At 38.8% G+C, this 17,710-nt stretch overlaps 1 protein-coding gene across 3 annotated transcripts; it reads left to right on the top strand.

Moving 5' to 3' along the window:
* Window positions 1–15,731, top strand: usf2l (upstream transcription factor 2, c-fos interacting-like). Of its 3 annotated transcripts, XM_004551040.6 has the most exons (11): window positions 1–420; window positions 893–933; window positions 1,160–1,266; window positions 2,378–2,497; window positions 3,729–3,882; window positions 7,859–7,946; window positions 9,941–9,979; window positions 12,051–12,109; window positions 12,472–12,566; window positions 12,694–12,822; window positions 13,684–15,731. In XM_004551040.6, exons 1-11 carry the CDS (start codon window positions 386–388, stop codon window positions 13,771–13,773), a joined length of 957 nt encoding a protein of 318 aa, XP_004551097.1. In that variant the 5' UTR covers window positions 1–385; the 3' UTR covers window positions 13,774–15,731. The 3 variants fall into 3 exon arrangements, with proteins under 3 accessions (XP_004551097.1, XP_004551098.1, XP_004551099.1); XM_004551041.6 differs by lacking the exon at window positions 9,941–9,979 and having other exon boundaries at window positions 2–420; XM_004551042.4 differs by lacking the exons at window positions 1–420; window positions 893–933; window positions 1,160–1,266 and adding an exon at window positions 2,044–2,231.
* The last annotated feature ends 1,979 nt before the right edge of the window (window positions 15,732–17,710 follow it).

The following is a 17,710-nucleotide window of genomic DNA, read 5'->3' as shown; positions in this document are numbered from 1 at the left end:
GAGCCTGTTCGTTACTCCCAGGTCACCGACAGAGAAGCTTTTTGTTTGCATTTTAATTGGTTTGCAACACTCAGTGTCTTCCCCACGCTCTAGCTGATGTTAATTCGCACTTTTATGGTCACCGGTGGGGGTGAGAAACCGTAGCGAAACGTTATCGACCGTGGTCCCCGGCAAGCAGCAAATCCCTCCGGCGCGACAGCTGATCGAGAGGAGTTACCTCGGATCACCCAGCGACATCAGCAGCGGCCTCCATTTTAACTTCGACACCGAGCCGTACCTCACGTGTCCTGGGCTGTCTCTCTCACATGACCCGAGTGTTTGTTCCCGTGATCAGCACTTCCATCTCCGTCTGTGACACCGAATATCACTTTTTATTTCAACACTGATGGATATGCTTGAACAGAGTCTGGACACCGCAAGGTAACTCGGTCAAAATGGCTAACTGAAAGAAGCTAGCCGCAACATGCTATTTCACACAGCTAGTTTACGACGCTAACCAAGGCCTTACTTATAAAGTGTTGTCAAAACGAATTTAATGTGTAGACTACAGCTAAGTTAGCAACACAGGTGGACAACTCTTTAAGCGGTATAACTTGGTTATATCCAAGAATAGTAGTGTTCATAGTTAACAGCTAAGAGAGCTTAAGCTAGCTTTTAAAACAAATAACTATTCTCAGCCACTCTTGGTAAACCAAGGGCAGTTGCTGTGCTGTGTTTTTCATTATAATTGTCCTGCTGGCTGACTGACTTCCCAGACATCACTTGCCACCCCTTACGGTGAAGTGGAGGGTCAGTTATTACTTTCATTTAATACATTGATATATAATTTTCACAAACATTAGCTGGTTGCGTAGCTTCTAACAACTGAGGTATTTCTGTATCCGCTTTGCAGCCAAGAAAAACAAGAAGAGGAGGTTGTCCAGGGATCTGAAGGTAAGGATTTATTTACTAAGCGGTCTTTGATCACACTGTAGTTTTGTGTGCGTACACAATACTTTATAAAAAAAAAAGCCACAAGCTCTTTCCTCAGTACACTTGCTTTTCTTTATGTGCTGCAACATTGAGCTTCGTTATTTGCAGCTACACTCGGGGCTTGTTAGCTGTTTAGTTACTTTTTCCATTCTAACTCCTGTTTCTTTATCCCCCTTTTCCCTTGAAGACGGAACAGGAGAAGAGCAGACAGCTGTTACAATAGCCAGTGTACCTCAGGCTGCAACATTTGGTGACCATAACATACAATATCAGTTCCGCACCGAGGGTGGGCAGGTAAGTAGTTAATGGATGGAAGTGTGGACACTACTGATTGTTGCTGTTTAATACCCATTTCAGAAAGCGTCTAAGTGTTCCTAATTGCATAAGGGCCTAGACAGTTAGAATAAATTGCCTCTGTTTAGCACTTATGAGAGTACACAAACAGCACAGAGTGGATAAATGTCCATGGGGTGTTTGTGCAGCACGATAATTACCAACTGAGAACTCTCAGCTGCATATTGATGGAGGTGGTTGAAAAGATGCTTGGACATATGGCAAACAACAGTGAGTGATTATATATGTTGAAGAACCATACTCCCGACGACAGTCCTTAATGTTTAGGCTTACATTTTCTTTTTATCTGATTGTTTTTCTTTTTCTGTGTGCTTTGACACCCTCCTCTATTACAAAGTCAGGAGGAAAGCACTCAGTAAATTCCCTGAAGGTATCAATGTTTATAGTCTTTTTTTTATAGCCTCAAAATTGACTGTTGACCTTTGTACAAAAGTGTCTCCTTCCTGTTCACTATGTGGTTTTCACACCACTGTTGGTCAGTGGTAAACAATGGGTCAGTAATGCCAGCATATACACTAAAAAAAGGTATTGTGACATTCATGTTGGTTTACCCTTACTGGGTGGTTTGCGCTGGAGGAAATTGAGTCAGTGATCCATGTGGTTCAGGCATAAACAAGACTAGTGTGAGCAATCATGTGATTTCAGTCTGGTCTGGGATTGGCATGAGACTGCTGTCACATGTCAGTCAGGAGGAAAGTCACATGATAGAGGGATACAAATACTGATTCTTCGAACAAACAAGCTCATTTTCCTTGCTATTTAAAATTAAATCAGGCGCATTCTGAAGCGTAAGCATATTGTGGGATGGTGAGATCAATGCACAAGTGAGGTTAGTACTGTAGTGTCAGGATACTAGGCTGAGCAGTACGGAAGCAACAGATATGATAAACAAATCAACAAGTCAGGTAAGGTGCTGTTTTATACACGGTATGATTGAATAATGCAAAAAAAAATACATAGAGTAAGGATATAAATGGAGAAGCAACTAGTTGCTCTCTTTGTTTTCTTCTTATTCTCTCTTTTTACCCAAATTTGTTTTTCGTCTGTGCAGGTGACGTATCGTGTTGTCCAGGTGACTGACCAACACCTTGATGGAAGAGATGATGCAGGAGGAGCAGTGAGCGTTGTCTCAACAGCTGCATTCACCGGGGCTCCTCAAGCTGTGGCACAGGTATCAAAATTTTACACTTTTGACTGGACCAAAGGGAAACCACTAGTAGTTTAAACCGTTTTTTAAAGCTTGCTTTCTTTATTTACGTGTTAAAGGATAAGGTGGAAGTTAATTTCTGCGTATTTTCATTTGCAACAGTCTCACTGAAAACAACTAAAACCAGTGTTATTCTAATTTCTTTTGTTTCTTTGTACACGCTTGTCATGTTTTAAAACATCAAGTTTACAAATACTGTTAAAGACATGAAATATATCATGGATCAGTATATACATCTATTGGCTGAAAAGTAGGTATATGAAGTTATTACTGTCTCAGTAATATTATTTTAGCTATAAATTATGTCTGACAGTGCAGAGTGTGGCTGTAAGTAAGGCACACAGCCATGCTCTTGTGTTGGGTCATGTTTTTTTTTTTTTTTCCCCGCTTTATGTAATGTTTTATGCAGACCAACACTAACAAAGATTGCTGTCTATGAGTGAAACAAGATGGTGTAACCAGTTTTTGGTTTCAAGCTGGTAAAATAGTATCAACTTGCAGAAAGGTGTGTTGTTTTGGTTACTCCTAAAAACAATTATGCTTATTAGCAAATTGTGAACTGTTGTGAGTACTTTTGAGTACACAGATAAAGCTTTTTGCTTTATCTGTATATATAATTCAAAAACGTAAAGTTAAAAAAAAAAACGGTGTTGTATATCTATTATTATCAGTTATTCTCACCAGTTTTCCATATCACATCATCTCTACTTCACTGATTCACTGAAATTGCAGCAGCGGGTGTAATTTCTCTAAGCTTGCCAAGATGGAAAAATAGTCTAAAGAGTGAATTGTGTGCCCGAATATAATATCTAGTCAACACAAAGTGAGTCACATAGGTGCATAGTTTCAATGTGTGTAGTGCCAATAGTTGTTGCACAAGAACTGCAGTAACAGTCGGAGCACAGTTTGAGCTAAAAATATGCAATTTTTCTAGCAAGAACAGACCAAATTTGTTTTCATTAGTGCTATACTGATGGCTTTACTGACCTTGCTATTCTCCCTGCTAACAAGATCACTGCTGCTTCTTTGCCTCCCTTTATCCTAGCTGTCAAATGGAACTGTGTCTTGCTTGGGGGGGTTTAGCAGGGATACCAGTATTGAGTCTGACAGAGGATGAGGTGTGCGTTTACCTGCTGTGACTGCTCCATTGCTGCTTGTTCATGGCTCTCCTCTGTCTCTCTCTTATCTGTCACAGGCTGTGATCCAGAACCCTTTCAGTAATGGAGGAAGCCCAGCAGGAGAGGCAGTGGGAGGGGAGACCCGCTTCGCTTACTTCCCCGCAACTGCGGTGAGCGACGGGACTGTGTCTGTGCAGGCCGCCGCGGACCCCACACTCACACAGGCAGGGGGTGAGTCAGTTCTCACACCTAATTTGGGCTGGGGCTTATCACAGTGCTGCAGAGCTAATTAAGCTATTATTTTCAGTGACAAACAGAAGTGTGTTTTGAAGTACCTTAAGGAGAGAATAGCTGTCCTTTTTTTTTTTTTTTTATTAGTGAAACACGATCCTGACAGTTTGAGCTGATAACAAAGAAATCAGGGCCATTTACAGCAGATACAAAGAATAAGCAATATATCTAATCCCTCCCTGTTGAGATAAATTATCTATGCTGAGCCTCTAAATATCAATATTTTCATTCTCTATGTAGCTTTTATAAATAGATTTCCTCACCACCTTGGGTGACTAACCCACGAATCCCACTGGTGGTGCTTTATATGACAAAATTGGGTGAAGTAATACATGTTCAATTCATATTTACATATGTTCACTAACATATATTTGGTGAGGAAGAAGCAAAGCAATCCAAAGATGATAATGACAATTGCACTTGCTTTTATATATATATATATATATATATATATATATATTTTTTTTTTTTTTTTTACACATGATAAACCTAAATATGTGTTGCAGAATCAATTTGCTCTGTGATTCCTTCCCCCCCATTTGGATATTTTTGATCAGTAAGTTATTTTAAAATATAATTTATGATGCTGGAGAACGCAGTTTTCTCCAACTGTGAATCAGCAATTTTCAAGGGTCATTAGATCTTTATTAAAGTTGTAATAATTATGAGAAATATTTTAAATTGCACATACCCAGCAGCTCATTTTAATCTGTTTCAGATTCCTAACTTGGTAATGTGATGGAAACATTTTTTGCCATGACTAGAGTTTGCCTCCTCCAAGTCAAATATTATCAGACGCCAAAATTAAATTTGCCATGCTTACCATGTTTACTTGTTTACTTCATGTCACATGTCTTCCTATTCTGCTTCTCTTCCTCTTTCCTACCATATGCCATCATCTGGCTGTACTACCCGTCCTTGTGGTTTTATGCTGGTTGTCCAGGTCAGGCTATCATTGGCTGAAGCTGTGTTCGCTGAGCGCTGTAAGTGCTCAGTTGACCTAGAGAACAAGATCTAGGCTTTAATGCCTTTTTTTTTTTTTTTTAAACTAAAAAATAAACAAAACAAAAAACTGCCATCTACCTATTATGGATTATTCCGCTAGAACTAGCAAGAACACTGTTACTGCTGGCTGGCAGTTGACTGTTGGATGGTCATTATTTGTCTTCAGGATTGTTATGAAAGAGTCGAACATTGTGGGTCTCTAAGGATTTTATGTAGGAGAATGTACAGCCTGGACAGGAGTTATTGTAGGAACTTGTAATTCATCACCCAGTGTTCCTGCTGCTGGCGGTGCTTCTTGCTGTCATTTTGGCCCAGACTTGGGGTCTAAAAATGCTTGAAACTGGGATTCAACGTATCTCCAACATAAATCTATAGACCCAAGGCTGAAAGAGACAGTTCAAGTGCCACATTTAAGATTTTAGCCCTATACCTCATACGATATCATATTGTCCACAATAATTTTGGTATAACTATTTGCGATACATAAAAGTGTCTCGTCTTGATAAATATAGCATTTATGTTTGCTAGGGTACACAACAAGTCCAAGCATGTCTTAGACTGAGAACTACATGTTAGCCTCCAGTGATGATTTAGTGACCAATGCTTTGCAAAATACACAAGAAAACAGTTCACCCTAAAAGTAGAAACAGCAAATTTGTTTCACCACTTGAAGCAAAGGGCATACAACCAGGCTATGAAGAAGATGCTAGCTGACACAAAAATAAACAAATGCAGCTATTACTCTAGTTGCATTTGGTATGACTGGAAAAGCAAGCATTGCATGAAAATTACTCATGTGTTACATGGTAGAAAAGTAGGGCACTAAGCAGTTGTTTAAAAAGCTCCAAGCAAAATCCAAAATTCTGGATAAAAAATATTGTTAAATTTCAATTTTATTATGTGCTCTTAACTAAAAATGTAAATCTGTTTTTGTGCGTTGGAAGAAAAATACCACAAAAACAATTAAATGTAACTCTCGCTCATTGTCTCACTTACCACTAATACGTATAATAAATTACAGCTTTGTAATTTAATAAACTGGAATTACACAGTTCCACAAAAACAATTAAGTGTAACAGTGCAGGCTGCTAAAGTGTGGCTGGTTTAAGTTGCTTTTTTGTTAAACTAAAATGTTAGACAGTTATATTTTATTTTACCTAAAAGAAAAAAAGCGTGGAGAATTCCCTTCATTTTGTTTGCACTAATAAATGCTGCTGCCTGCAAGCTGCAATCACCAATAAAATGTTCAATATTTTTCTTCTGTGTCATCAAAAATAACATTTCCTTGAACTACTGTGATATAATTTTGAGACTACATCACCCACCCCTAATATCCAATGTGACCTTACATTATGCATTGTTTGTGTCTTCTTGAGAGAGATGGATACTTTGGACACATAGAAATAAGACAATATTTTGCTGACTATAACATACATATGGATGTATGTAGTAGTTTGTGGCAGCAAAACTACACAAACAAGTAGCAGGCACATGGCACTGAAACTTTCATAGTAAAAGAACAAAAAATGATTTACTTTTTTCTGTTATTTTGTAATCCAACTCATAAACATGATTAAAAAACACAAAAATGAAATGAGTTTAAAACCCCACCTGAGCTCAGTCACGCTCCAGTAAAACACCTATGTAGAGGCACATCTGGGGTCACACAAGGTCATTGCATTGATTCCTTAAATCATTAGGTTTCTTTGATGTAGCTCATCCATTGCTAATTAAAGACATAGCTTGTCAAGCTCATGCAGCACATCCACACACACACACTGCTTTTCTCTCTCGTTGAGCATTGTGTGTCTACTTCCATCACATGACTTAAACCCACAGAAGTCAGATACCCTTAAGGCCATATCAGTTGATGCACCTCAGCTGTAACTTGTATAATAGGCTCGGCTAGGTGCAGCTTTAAGAGTGAGATTGGAGCCAAAGTGTTAATGCAGTTTGATATAAAAAGCAAAGCACTTAATGTGCATTGAGCATCTTAAAACATTAAGACGTGGCCTCATTCAGAGGGAGCATCTGCAGTCTGCTTTAGCAGCAGATTGGAAAGCCAGAGTGCCTGGTTAAAAGACTGAATGTACCTTGCTGTTTTCATCTGAGAAATACTGATTTTCTTGTGTGTTTTCTGTTAGTGACTGATTCTGCGTTTTAGTCCTTGATCACATTCTTTGAAATAGAAATAACTACAGGCTGAATGTCTGTGTCAAGACCTGTTATTTGGGAAGGTTTTCTGTGAGAGGACCTTCATTTTTTGTGGATAGTTTTTGTTTTTGTTTTTTTTGTGGCAGAAAATTGTGTTGCTCATTTTGTTTGTCAGGCCAGGTCGGCCATCTTGCTGACCCAGATGACAAGATTAGGTGGCTTAAGATAAAATAAGTGGATTTATTTCTTGATGATGTTTTGGCTCTTGAATGAATATGGTATGGATGAGTAGTGTTAGTAGAATATTCTTCTGTCTACATCTTGATTGTACATGAGAGTTGAGCCTGTTTCTACACAGTTGGCACAGTTGCATCCTTACAAGAAATTTCGGGGTTCCACTTTGCTAGTTGGCTTAAGGATTTCTGTGTTATTTTATCGTTGTGCCAGATGTGGCTTTTCTCTACTTTCCTCCCACAGTTTAATGACATGCACGTTAGGTCAGTCGGTGATTCTGAATCAGTCGTAGGTGTGCATGTGAGTTTAAATGGTTGCCTGGCTCTTTGTGTTAGCCCTGTGTTGAGCTGGCAACTTGTCCCTGCCTGTTGTCCAATTTCAGCTGGGACAAGCTCCAGCCACCTTCCCCTGGATCCTCGTTGGATAAGCACTTAAAAAATTTAATGAATCAAGTCAGTCTTCTGTGAAATGTTGAGCTGTCTTACTCTTCATTGTTGACTGATTACACCTGTGCCTTCCACAGGTCAGTTTTATGTGATGATGACCCCTCCTGATGTCATTCAGACAGGCACACCACGAACCATTGCCCCACGAACACAGCCATACCCTGCGTAAGTATCATCTCTGTCATCTGCTGTTTATGTGATGGAAACAATATTGCCAGTGCAGCTTGAGACACATAAAACTAGGCATGTTTTAATTTCAGTGGAGTTTAAAAGTAGATTTAATGACAAAAGCTGTTAAATACATCTAATATCATAATAATAAAGTTACTATGATAGGTTTCAGTTAATTTTGATAAGGGCTTTACGCATTTATTGCAGCAATAAATGATTTGTGTTTAGCAGTGTGGCTCTGCTCTCTTAATGCTTCAGAGTGCATCTCTACAAAACACATCCTTTCAAGAAATGGTATCCATCAGAGTCTGAATTAGTACTGTCATAACAACGAGGGCATAGATTATCATTAAAAGATAAATATAACAGCAATATAAAAAAAATTGTTGCACTTTTTCAAAAAGCCTCTAAGATTGTGATGCATTGAAAAGGCAATAAAGTCTTATTTAACATAGCAAGATGTTCATTTTGTGAATTATCATTCCTGTTTTAAGGTATACAGTAAAGCAGTGTATGTTTCAACCGTGTGACTAAAAAGGGTTGCTACTGTGTTGGTTTTGGAGTCAGATCTACCCCTTTCTCATACATCTAGTTTCAAAAAGCCAAGATATTGATCCGCAAAATGCTCGAATCGAGGTGGCAGAACAGAAGCTAAAAAATGAAAGGGTGAATATGTCGTAATAAGCCGTTTAAAATAGTTTCCTAAATTCAGAGTTTAAATGAGATGTATTTTCAAAATCAGTATTTAGCACGCTATAACTGTAACTGCTAATGCAAGAGGGGAGTGTAGAAGTAGAGGGGGTTAAACTGCAATGCAGCAGATTGGAATGATGTATTAGTAGTAATCTATCTGAGCAAAAGAGAATTGTCTCATATGAATGAATGTTCTATTCAAACATGACTGAAAGACTACTGTGACGTCCATTTGAACAACTGCAAGGCTCAAATTTCTCAGCCTTGCTGCCACTGCTGTTTTCTTTTACTCAAGGCTGTTTTTCTGCCCAGGTAATCTCTCTTGTGTTCACCCCGAGTTCATGGTTATGATTGATTTTTAAGGATTTCTTTTTTTCTTTTTTTAGCACATGGTAGCCACACATCTTTTTTTTTTTTTCTTTTTTTTTTAACCTTTCGAACTCTCATACTGTTTATCGCTAAAATTCACAACGTGCATTATTCTAATCATGCATCAAAGGGATCCATCTCAGACTCTCCAACTGTTAGCCACATGCTGGTGATTGCTGTTATTAAGATCATCAGCAGGCTCACCTGAGCAAAGTGTTTTAATTTTAATTGCATGCGAACCAAGCTGGTTTTGGCCTACTACTGATTTTTATTCAGAAAAGGGGATTTAAACAAGCTTTATTTATTTATTTCATGGTTCATTTGAGTGCCAAAACACACCGGCACAAGAGCCATAGCCCTGTGAGATTCAAGGCTCATGAATGTCGGCTAGGTTTTGTTTTTTTGTTTTGTTTTGTTTTTTTTGTACCCTGTTTGGTACGAGCCAGTTTTTTGCCTGGTTGGTCACTTAAAAATTAACACATGACCCAATTTCAAATTGAGTTAGCTCCGAACCTAAGTGAATATTCCTCTGATTTCATCCAGGCCTATACTTAACCTTTAACTCGTGAAAGTGATGGGATTGTGGTCAATCAGATAACACTGCTATAAGGAGAATAGCAACCAGGATACAGCACTTTATCTTCTATTTATCTTCTATCTAAGCTGTTTTTTTACATTTCATTTCTCATTTATTTATTTATTTATGTGTTTATTTATTTATTTTTCCAAGAACTAGAGATTATTTTTTTGTTCTTCTGTTCAGGACACATTTAAGGGGAGTTGTGACTTATTTGTACATGAATAATTTATGATTTTCAGTGACTTCAAATAGAATTATATTTACATGTAAAGTGATGAACCGTGACGTTTTCGTTGGCATGTGAGCAAAGTGAATGAAAACTACCCAACCTATCTGCCATTCACAGAGATGAAAACGAGCTGCTGCAACATGAAGTTTTAAACTGGTGAGGACAGTTTCCACATTTCTCCCCACTCCTCTTACAGCAAATGAACTAATCAAATTAGATCACAAGAAGCAAAGAAGCACACAAACCTCTGCCCTTCACTTTTCTCCACCCCTCCCTTCCTCCCTGGTGATTCTCCCTGCTCTTGATGTGTGAGACACAGATGTAGCAATTTTTCAGTGCTGACCCTGCATTGTTGTTAGTACTGCTTGTGGCAAATGTATTTTTCCATTAGGACCTAGAAATCAGGTCATTGTTCTCCATCTGGAAACAAATGGCTCACTCCACACTTTTATTTTAGTATAATTTTCAAAGTGTCCTTTGTTGTAGCCATTTGAGTTTGGTTCTCTTTCAGCCTAGTTTTAAAGTTGGTCATAAAACTATATGGACAGCATTTGCTCTTTAAGTGCATTTTGTTGATATGACAGGGCTATTGAGATAAATTGAGCCAATGGAAGCCATGTGCTTTCACTTGGAACATCTACTTTCAAAATAAGTAGTTATTTGTGACTAACTAGCTAATAATCACAAATTTTTGTGCTCATTTTTTTGAGACAATGACAGTAATATACACAGGATCTTTTTTTTTTTTTTTTTTTTTTTTTTTTTAATGTAATTATTATTATTTTATTTTTTTTAGAATTATTTTTCTGAACTCATCCATCGAGGTGATCTGAATCTCAGCCTGCAGTCTCTTGTTTTTCACTGTGTAATTTAATGAAATATTGTCAAGGCCATGGCTTGGTGACATAAAAGCAAAACTTTGGAAGAGGGTGGAGAGTGGAGGTGCATTGGTAAATGATTACATTTGTCATTTTAAAGATCAATAAAAAATTGTGCAGACGTTTTTTGTTTTATACATGCTGTATTCAACATATGGAAAGTCTTCTACCAGAGGAAACGTACTCATAATTTTTGGGGTTTCTCTGGCAGCCTTTACTCTCGGGGGCACTTAAAAGAGGTGTGCAGGGAAAAAACATTCCTCTAGGCATGTACATTTAGTTATTCAAACCGCCATCCACATATTTTAACACTTTGCCTAAGAGTACTGTTTGGCTGCTGAATCCATTATACAGCTGAAATCCCATTAAGATGTGTTGAGATACATGTGAGAGAGCCGTTTGGCTTAGCTGACTATCTCAAACGAAGCTATCAGCAGTCAAGTTGTGTTGATTGGACACAAATTCTCTGCAGTAGACTAGAAAAGATTTGTTTTAAGGCAGACAATGAAGACAAACAACCTCATAGGTCATTTATTACGTCACACAAATTGCAGGCAAAATTGCAGTGGCAATAAGGAGTAGTTTAATTTATTCTCAGAATTTTGTAGTCCCCGGTGTTCAATTAGTGAAACCAACACTTGGTTGTACAGCTATCAACCACAGCTTTAAACCTAGTTGAAAGGAATAACATTGATTACCTTTTTATAATGTAATGCTCTGTCAGGACATCCCGGGTCCTGCCTTTTATGTGGCAGGTGCCCTCAGTGTACACTAGACCACATTTGATTATGTGTGAGTGTGTTATTGGTCTCTTCATGCCATGGTGGGTGGTATGATAAGTCTCCTTGTCACGTCTCTGAGACTTAATTAACTGAATCCTGGGGGAGGTTGCAAAGACAAGAGACAGTTGTGTCATTAGGTGTACACCCCAACTTCAGTAAGCAGCATCTGGTTTTCTACAGTGTTGTAATTTTACAGCATAATAAAGCATTGCACTTCCTCCAGGCCACACCTGGGAAGAGGACAGCCAGCTAAAGTAAGGAGGCTAGCTGATTCTCAGTATTCCAGACAAGGCAGCTTGGCTCAAGGCTGCAGGCGTCAGGACTGCATATGTGACCTCATAGGGCTGTGCATCATTTAATATTTCTACCAAAGGCACTAACCATCTTCAGAGGCTCATTTTAAATGGCAATAACAATAGGCTTGAATTTAAAGATAACAGTGAAGAATGGTTTTTAATAGGCAAAGGATTTGGAGGATTGGATTGGATTTGTGTCCGATTGTATGGAGCGCAGAGATGGGAGATATTGTAGTGCATGAAAAGTGTTTTATTTCCTGTCTATCTGCAGGAAAATGGATGGACCCCGAACACCAAGAGATGAAAGGAGAAGAGCACAACATAATGAAGGTGGGTAATTAGTCATGATTGTGGCTTTTGATTTCATCAGACAGTCTTAACACAATGCCGTGTGGTGCCTAAATGGAACATTTTTTGATGAAAGAAAATCACTAAGCCCTCACAAAATATTCTGTTAAGAGTAAAAAAAAAAAAACAGCATATAATTTTGACCAGCCACTAGAGGTTGCTGTTGAGCTGTCAAAATCAGTCAGGAATGTCGGTACTGACGAGATCCGGCAGATGAAAACCTTGTTTTGTAAATCAGAATGACCTGTGATCTTTTACTGTAGCTTAAATTAGAAATCTGGAAATGTGGCTTGTATGCATATACTCCTTTTAAAAACAGTTCTTCTTTCATCTCTGTTCATCAGTCGAAAGACGGCGAAGAGACAAGATCAACAACTGGATTGTCACACTTTCCAAGATTATCCCAGACTGCAGTATGGATAGCACCAAAACCGGAGCAGTAAGCAGTTTGTTTGTCTTTTAAATTTGCGCTTGACTCATTAATACTCTATAAAAATTATATTTATCACAATAATTATATTTCTTTTTTTTAAAAAAAAACTGTGACAATGCCTCTGTATTTATAGAGCAAAGGAGGCATCCTGTCTAAAGCTTGTGACTATATTCGTGAGCTGAGGCAAAGCAACCAGAGGCTGCAAGAGAGTTTGAAGGAAGTGGAGAGGATACAAATGGACAATGAGTTGTGCAGACAGCAGGTATGAATATCAGTCTTTGCTCTAGGCTGCAAATGGGGCATCAAGCGAAGTTTCCGTGACTTTGGTAATGTGTAAAGAAGGGCTATGAATGATAATTCAGAGTCCTCCTTTGAGGTGGTTGGGTGTAGCAGATAAATAAACTTGCGCATAATAAGGCCGGCATAGTGGGCTTCATATGTGGCTGTGAAGATTGCCACTGCATTGAATAGATTAGTTTGCTTTATAATTCAATGCAACATTCTTTCACTTAAGTCTCAGAAGCATGAAATCCACCTAGCCCCATATGCATCTTCATTTCTCTGAAACAAACCCCCTGAGACTTCAGGCTGCATAGCTGATCATCACAGCCTGACAAAGTGGATCAAAGAATTTGCACTCAGATAATGAGAAGTGTTACCTGAAATCAGTGCTTTGAGAGACTGTGGGAATAATATACACAGGGGTTGTGTGAGAACTAAGTGCATGCTAATGCACTCAAAAGTATTGTGAAATCTTGCAGCTCTGAGTCTCTTGCTTGAATCTTGGGTCTGCAAGCGATTCAGTGATATATTCTTATTCAGATGCTCAAAGCTGAATATCCTTCCTCAGTCCCTCAGTGGGGAGGCAATGAATTCAGGATTCGCCCAGGGGAAATGTAGCAGAGATGACATACCTCAAGATTTGATAATCCAGTTGGTTGTGGGCATCAGTGTTTTACAGGGTCTACACACGCTGCTCTCTAATCTCAGGGATTGCATAGTCCTGTGTATACATTAGTCAGCTCTTAGTTTTCAAAGGAAAAAGTTTGGTCAGTAAAGTTAAGGCTGTATTTTGCTGTGGAGAATGTTGTGGATGATGCATTTTTTTCTTCTTTGGTTTAAGATTGAAGAGCTGAAAAATGAAAACGCATTGCTCCGAGCGCAACTCCAGCAGCACGGCATCGAAATGGTTGGAGAAACGCCACCACAGTGAATGAAACCAAAAGAGCAGCGCAGGGCACACCCACTCAGACATATAACTGACACAGTGGGAAACAACGCAAGAAAAAAAAAACGAGAGACTTTATGGAGAATCACTTTCTTTTTAGTGAATGCATCCTCCCCTGGGTTCCCAGGTTGTGAACCCTTCACTAGCCGATTTTGGCTGCACTTGACTTTTCCAATCGTATTGAGATAACCACCCGCTGCAGCTGAGTAGAAATGTGCTCCAAGAAAAGATGCCCACTCACCTTTATCAGGGTGCTTTACTGTAGGACTAGCTATGAAAGAGACCCTCTGCTGCCCTTCTTTATTTGTATTTATGTAGCTTCATTCATGGACTACGATGTTTGGCAGTTATTTCTTTCCTTCCCAAACCCTTTCCCTCGTTATTAATTTTGACTTACTTCATGCTTTTATTCTGTTTGTGTTTTTGAGTTCTGTATTAATATTTTGTTTTTAGCCCCTTTAATTTATTAGTCTGTTTGCTGACAGAAGCCTTGATGGAGACCCGTTACGATGAAATTTATGCATCCAGTGAAGCCGACATCAAAGTATGAAAAACATGATTCTACAGACAGAAATAATGTGACACACATAGCTTACCTAGACCCAAAGACAAACAAGAATCTGTGCTTGCTGATGATTCTGGGCTGATTTATGTAAATATGGCCTCTCATGTTTTAATACAGATGTTACAGAATGTTAAAGCAGATTATCTCTGGGAGTAAACAATCAATAACTCATTAGTTCCATGCTGGCAATTGTCAAAACAATTACAACAAAGTGTGTGCAATCTATGAAGTTCAGTTTGCTGAGGCTAAAATGTGGTTTACTTGAAGTGTTGGGCATTTGCTGGTGAAGTGGTATTTAAATACAAAGTGAAATGTTAGAATGTGGAACATGCAGACACGTCAAACTTCATGTTGTGGAGAGGTGAGCGGGGCAAATCCCAACTTTTGCCACATATTTAGGTACTGTGGGTTTTGTTTTCATCCTTTGTCGGGTGACTTACCTGTGTCCCAGTACATGCAAGAATAATCCCCATGTTTCATTTCAAGCTGTTTGCTCTATTTTGGTATTGCAACACTTCAAATGGAGCTCAACGCACAAGGGGGTGGGGGGCACCCTGGAGAGCAGTGCTCAAAGACTTTGCTCACTATAGAAAATGAGTACACGGAAATTCTGTGTTGCAGTTCTTAGTTGAGCATGACTCATTCTCTACGAAAAGACTAAATAGTTTGCATGCAGGTAACTTGGAAACGATCTTACATATTTCTCCACCCACGCAGGCAAACAATAAGTAAACTGTAATTGGTTGTACAAACAGCAAAAGGCAACATTAATGTTGCTGAAGGTTTTGTGAATGAATATAAATGATGTGTTTTGGGTTTTTTTTTGTTTGTTTGTTTGTTTTTTTCCCACTTGGGAAAATGTGAGTGGAAGAAAGATGTCAAACTTCACTTAATAGAGCACGATTGCTTCTCCTTGTATCAACAGCTCAGGATCCAGCAAAGAAAAACCAACACTCAGACCCCTGGCAACATTGGCTATCACATTTTAATATCTCAGACTTGCTTGTGCTTTTAAAAGTGCTGTTCTGCTGCAACAACTGGATTCAAACCTGGGCGATATAGTGCAAGTGTCTGGTCTATCAAATGAGGCTCCTAGCCAAAGTCGAATGATAGATGTTTTGCAGTAGATTTTTTTTTTCTTTACACCTCAGTGAGGAGAGACGTGAATGTGAAGAAATGAGTACTGCTTAAAAGATGGTTGATCAGAAATCAAAGGTCATTCGTGGCTAACTTTTTTTTTTTTCTTGCATTTCTTTTTTTGAAATGGCAAAAGGAAGAAAAAATCCTCTTTTCCTCTGTGTAGCAGCCTCACTGTTCTCAGGTTAGAGACATTTTTTTCTAAGCAAAATGGTGGAAAATAAAACTTTCACAATCTAAACATCTTTGTCTGTGGATCATCGTTTACCAGATCTTGGGAAAAGCTGAATATATATTTTTATTTCCATCCGCCCAGTAGCATTGCATATTATTATATACATTATTATAAGATTCATTGTAATTTAAGACACTGATTTCCCTTTACCTTTTATTCTTAAATACATTTGCTCTAATTAAACCTAATCATCCCATTGATGTGTTAAAATTCAATGAAAACTAACCTGATTATGACTGTAAAATAAGTTCAATCCTTCTTTTTTTTTTTCTTTTTCTTTTTTTAAAATTAATTATCTAGAATTACTTGTCCCTAACATAGACATAGTAGGCTATCATTTTTGGCTATCAAATCAATAAGTCAACACAGTTTACATAAAAGAGTGGGTGTGACCTGTAGGAAACAGCCGGGTCTACACGCAGCCGAGTGGGATATTTAATATTTTAATGAAGTAAAATGAAAACAGCTTCAAACTAAAATCAGCACGACTGCTACGGGAAAAGCAGCTGTATAGGTTTTAAAATGTGGTACACTATGTTTGGACAAAAAAAATTGCTGTGGTTTGTTTAGCTTTGACAGCGCTATATTTATAAAGTCTATGTTGAGCCAGGAAGAAAAGCCAGCAAAAATACTGACTGCAAATGAAGCGGCCTATCACTATCACAGGAGGACCACAACCATGTATTTAGTTAAATTAGTGTGCAACTTGAATAAAAGGTATTTGTGTGAGATGTAAGACAATTTTAGCTGGTTTGTTTTAGATGCAACCCTGATGGTGTTAAACAGCTGGAGAGCTGCTGATTCATAGTACACACCCCAAGCCTGTTTAGTGTGCTTTCTTCCAAATGATTAATATACAATGTGCATGTCTCACCATGCATGCAGCCTGTTGCTCCTATTATTTTTTTCTTTAATCTCTACTCTTTGAACTTTTTAAATTTTGCACTTTCTCAACAGTTTCCCCCTAAGATTAAAGTATTCTGATCTGATCTGATAACAACAAATATCCCACTGGTTTCATAAAGATTTAAGTAATGTTAAGTCCCCATTTATAGAGAGATGGATAGATATTAAGTCTTTTAAATAAATCTTAATACTTAGACAAGTAGAATTTTTTCTTTAATGTGCGATCTCAAACTGCTGCAATACCTTTTTAAAAAAGAAGCTTTCAACATAGCATAAAATAGTGTCATTGATTTGCATTAAAAATTTCCAAAAGGCACAAACAATAAAAACATGCTCCAGACATCCAGTTCCATCACTTGAAAAGCTGAGGCGACACCTAGCAGATAGCTGCTGGTTACAGCTGCCTCCTTTAGCCTGACCATGGCTCTTAACTTTAAACCTTAACTCGTCCATTTTAAGTTTATTAATTCCATGAACGGTTCGCAGCCAAGTGTGAAGCGGTGGGAATGAGAATCAGCACCTCCAAATCTGAGGCCATGGTTCTCAGCCGGAAAAGGATGGAGTGCCTTCCTGCCTTCCTGCCCCAAGTGGAGGAGTTCAAGTATCTCGGAGTAGTGACCGAAAGAACGAGATCGCAAATACAAGCGGCGGAAATGGGCTTCCTCCGAAGGGTGGCTGGCCTCTCCCTTAGAGATAGGGTGAGAAGTTCGGCCCTTCGGAAGGGGCTCAGAGTAGAGCTGCTGCTCCTCCACATCGAAAGGAGCCAGTTGAGGTGGTTCGGGCATCTGACAAGGATGCCTCCTGGGCGAGGTTTTCTGGGCATGTCCCACTAGGAGGAGGCCCCAAGGCAGACTCAGGACACGCTGGAGAGATTATATCTCTCGGCTGGCCTGGGAACACCTTGTTGTTCCCCTGGACAAGCTGGTGGAGGTGGCTGGGGAGAGGGAGGTCTGGGCTTCTCTGCTTGGGCTGCTGCCCCCGCGACCCGGCCCCGAATTAGCGGAAGAAAATAAATGGATGGATGGATAACTCCATAAAACCTTTTTTTTTTTTTTTGACCAGGCTGTAAAAAGACTATT

The sequence above is a fragment of the Maylandia zebra genome, linkage group LG11 (assembly GCF_041146795.1).
Source record: "Maylandia zebra isolate NMK-2024a linkage group LG11, Mzebra_GT3a, whole genome shotgun sequence".
Lineage (NCBI taxonomy): Eukaryota > Metazoa > Chordata > Actinopteri > Cichliformes > Cichlidae > Maylandia > Maylandia zebra.
This window is presented reverse-complemented; position numbering and strand designations above follow the sequence as displayed.